Below are 3971 nucleotides of genomic sequence, written 5' to 3'. Positions count from 1 at the left end.
CGAGCGATTCGCTTCAGCACTTCCCCCCACCTCCCTGAGTGAGAACACGTCCTTCACTGCATCTGTTTGTTCTGCTGCTTCGAAAGACCCCAGAGCTGAGGAGCCCGTCACATCCCTGCCCGATGCCCACGGCCCTCCACACGCACCCCTCGCCCCTGCCCTTGTGCCCAGCTCATGTCAATGCCACCAGCTTACTTCAACCAACCGGGACCTGCAGGCAAGGGACAGTAATGTGACTCAGAAAGTCAGGTGACCATTTCTAGGCACATACCAGCCGGAGGCTGCCCATCCGGCCTCTCTTCCTCCCGAACTGCTTAGCATGCGTGGCGGTCACACTGGGCATCGGACTGGCCTCGCTTAGCCATGCGCACACAGACTTTGCGACGCAGGTTGCAAACCGGCATCTCCTCCGGCCCTGGTGTCCTGGAGTGTCCCGACCACTTGGATCTCACACTGCAGATTTTGATCTTGGTGTAGAACTTGGGGAATGAGGGGCTGGAGAAATAATAGACCAGGGGGTCCAGCATGCTGTTCATGTAAGTGAAGCTGAGGGTGACGTGGAGGGCCAGGTGGACCGATGGGTCGCAGGCACTGGCGGGCACCGTCCAGAGGAAATAGAGCCGGGCCAAGACGCTGGGCAAGTAGCCGGTGACAAACACCAGGGCCACCACCAGGATGAACCAGATGGCCCTTCTCATCCGGGACTGCCGAGCCAGGTGTTGCCGCTGCCGCAGGCGCCCCACAATCCGGAAAGAGCAGAACAAGATGATGCCGAGGGGCAGGAAGAACTCCAGCTGGAACATGATGTCGTGCCAGCCGTTGGCTGACTCCATGATGAAGCTCTCACAGGACGCAGCCCCCTGGCGCATGCACAGCCGGCTGTCCAGCAGCAGGTGCAAGGTCCCCACGATGACTGACGCCCAGAGGGCGCCCACGACACTGGTGGCTGTGCGGGCAGAGATGGCACTGGCCACATGGTGTGGGTGCACCACTTTAAAGTATCTGTCTGCAGCCACCACGGTGAGGAAGACGATGCTGCCGGCCCGGTTCATGGCCAGCATGAAGAGCACGGCGCGGCAGGCCACGTCCCCGAAGGCCCAGTCCCGGCCTCGCCGGTAGTAATCCGTCCGAAAAGGCAGGCAGACCATAAGGAGGAAGTCAGCCACGGCCAAGTTGAAAAGGTAGATGGTGCTGGGTTTCCAGGTCTTCACGTGGAAGCAGAAGCCGCACAGGGCCACACCGTTCCCCAGCACGCCCAGCACGAAGGCCAGGACGAGCAGCGGCGGCATCACCTGTGAGATGGAGTCCCCCTCGATGAGGCAGCACGAGCTGTTGGCCATGGTGTTCCATGTGCCACCGAGCCAGCTGCCCCTTCTCTGCCCTCGCCGCCTCTGCCTCTTCCCCCCACAGGGCTGCAGGCAACAGTGCACAAGGACCAAGCTCTCCCACCCCCAGGCCCCCACCTCCAGCGGTCGTAAGCAGCTGGTCCCACCCGGAGGCAAAGCTGGTGGCATACACGGCCTCCAGCGAGGTGTCACTCCCAACAGAAGTGACCACAGGGTCCGGAAGGCTCCAGCCGCAGAGCTCCGTGGACTCTGCCTGCGCTGCCCCGGGTTGTCGGGAGAGCCTGTTTGTCCTCCCTCCCTGGTGGAGAAGCATAAACATTTCCTGCTGTCCTCCTGGGTCTCTGCCTGGTTTCCCTCCCCTAACCTTTGCCTGACTGCCCGGCCCCCTCTCCCACATCCCACGGGGCCCTCCTAGGAGGTGCCACAGAGGGCAAGCGCTGCTCCACCATTCGCGCAGCCACACAGTCCAGCACGCTTGCCGGGTGGGCGTAGGAGAGACTCCGGGATGCAGTTACAACCCCGACTTTCCCCCTCCCCGCCCTGCCGCTCCTGTGTACATACCCCATAGTTGGGACTGCCACATGGGGCGGGGGCAGCTGTCAGCTAGCCCAGCTGGAAAGTAAAGCCTAGTGTCTGGGCAGGGAGGATCTGGCCCAACACCACAATGGGTATTGTGTTTCGTCCTTGTGAGCCCAGCCCACAGGCAGACAAGCTGCTTGAACAGTGGATCTGAAATCCCAAGCAAAGCCCTCAGGCAGTTCCCCAGGCTCTGGCTGCAGGGAGATGGTGTGTGGCCCCTGCCTTTTCTGACCCCAGCTTCAGAAAACAAGGCCTTGGCCTTCTCCTTGTAGACAAGGATTGCACCAGGACCCTCCCCGGGGACGTGAGGCCGAGCCAACCCCAAAGCAGGTCCCTGCGGCCTCCCACCAGCACCGCACCGGTTTCTCTTCCTCTAGTCCCTTCCCAGAAACCCGCATGCCACCCCACAGCTGAATTTCCCTGAAGCCCAGATGTGATTACATCCCCCCTCCTGCCCCCTCCCCGAGCTGGCACAGGGACGGGCCAGATTAGGAACGGCGTGATTTAAAACCCCAACTACTGCATGCAAATCCAGCCTCCACCTCCTCCCCGACCCTGGGCAGATCTGGCCCCCAGTGGACAGGCACTGCCGGCGGCGCGGGAGCGGCTGCCCCCTTCAGGCCGGACTGAGGCCTGCGGCTTGCCACAATCCCCACCTCGCTCCATCACTTCAGATGGGGTGGCATCCCTGGTGTCCACACTCGGTCCCTGTGGGATTTTGTCATCTCTGCTGTAGGTTAAGGGTCACATTTCCTAGGCTGATATGTAAGGTCGCTAGTCTGCCTTCCCCGTATCATGCTCTCGCCACTTTCCTCCTCAGCATTTTCTTTTGTCTGTTATGATAGATGAATAAACATGATCATCAAACAGCCACACCTGGCTCTCTAACTAACCCAGCAGCTCCTTGAAGATTAAGTCCTTGTTCTTGGCAGGAGGCATCACAGCTAAGGATCGGATGGCTCATGCCTCCATACACACACACACACACACACACACACACACACACCCCTATGTATTTCATTATTTGACAGGCAGAGAGAGAGAGAGAGAGAGAGAGATCGTCCCTCTACTAATTTGCTCCCCACATGCCCACAACAGCAGAATCCAGAAACCAGGAGCTTTTTACATATTTATTTTTATTAGAAAAGATTTCTAGAGAAGGAGAGAGAAAGATCTTTCATCTTCTGGTTCACTCCCCAGGTGGCCACAATGGTTAGAGCAGGACCAGTTAGAAGCCAGTAACTTCTGATTCTGCTATGCAGGTACAGAGTCCCAAGTGTTTGGTCCATCACCTGCTGCTTCCCCAGGCCACAACAGGGAGCTGGACTGGAAGCAGAGCAGCCAGGACTCGGATCAGGTGCTCTGTCCCCAGCGCAGGATGCAGGCATCTGAAGCGGTGACATACTGTTGTGCACAACACCCTGGCTGCAGCCCCCAGCATTTGCCTCTTGCCTTCACGAGTGCTCCTGGCCAGCCGTTTGCGCTCCCTGGGCTTGTGTGGCCCCGGGGAGAAGAGGCCCCTGGAGCTGTGGGTCCTTCGGCAATGCTGTGTGGTAGACTTCAGCAATCGGCAAACAGCCTCTATTCTCTGCTGTCGGTCACTGTCAGGGTTCCAGGAAACACGAGAACTTCCCTTTTCGCCATGGGACTCTCACCTGCCTTTTTTCTGCACGTCCCCTAGGTTTTGTCAAATCACTTCCCTCTGTTTTTGGAAATGACCTGGAAAGCAGGAGACTACCAAAGAAAACATGGGCTTGTCTTTCTCGGAAAGCCCACCTACACGCTAATCTCGCTGTACGCCAGGGACATCAAGAGGACGGACTTCCTTCTGTGGCGTGACCTGCCCCAGCCCACATATCTCTCTGCCAATCAAATTTAAATACTTCCAAAAATGAACTAAAATGGGCCCAAAAGTTAAATGCGAAAGTCTAAACCACAAAGCTCAGGATGTTGAATTGGCAAAGACAGATGTGTTGGTTGTGATATCAAAGTAACAAAAAAAATGGATAAATTGAACTTTATGAAAATTAAAGTCTTTTGAGCATG

The 3971-nt window shown here is 57.5% G+C and overlaps 1 protein-coding gene across 1 annotated transcript; it reads right to left on the bottom strand.

Annotated features, from left to right (window-relative positions):
• On the bottom strand, nucleotides 1–1841 carry HCAR1 (hydroxycarboxylic acid receptor 1). Its single transcript, XM_004595402.2, has one exon. It carries the CDS (start codon nucleotides 1512–1514, stop codon nucleotides 315–317), a length of 1200 nt encoding a protein of 399 aa, XP_004595459.2. The 5' UTR covers nucleotides 1515–1841; the 3' UTR covers nucleotides 1–314.
• Between the last annotated feature and the right edge of the window lie 2130 nt (nucleotides 1842–3971).

Source organism: Ochotona princeps, chromosome 29 (assembly GCF_030435755.1).
Source record: "Ochotona princeps isolate mOchPri1 chromosome 29, mOchPri1.hap1, whole genome shotgun sequence".
NCBI classification, from domain to species: Eukaryota; Metazoa; Chordata; class Mammalia; order Lagomorpha; family Ochotonidae; genus Ochotona; species Ochotona princeps.
Note: the sequence above shows the minus strand (reverse complement) of the source record. Positions and strands in the feature narration are given on the sequence as shown.

Coding starts and splice junctions, on each gene's coding strand:
- HCAR1 (XM_004595402.2), bottom strand. CDS start 1,514: ATGCCACCAGCTTTGCCTCCGGGTGGGACCAGCTGCTTACGACCGCTG.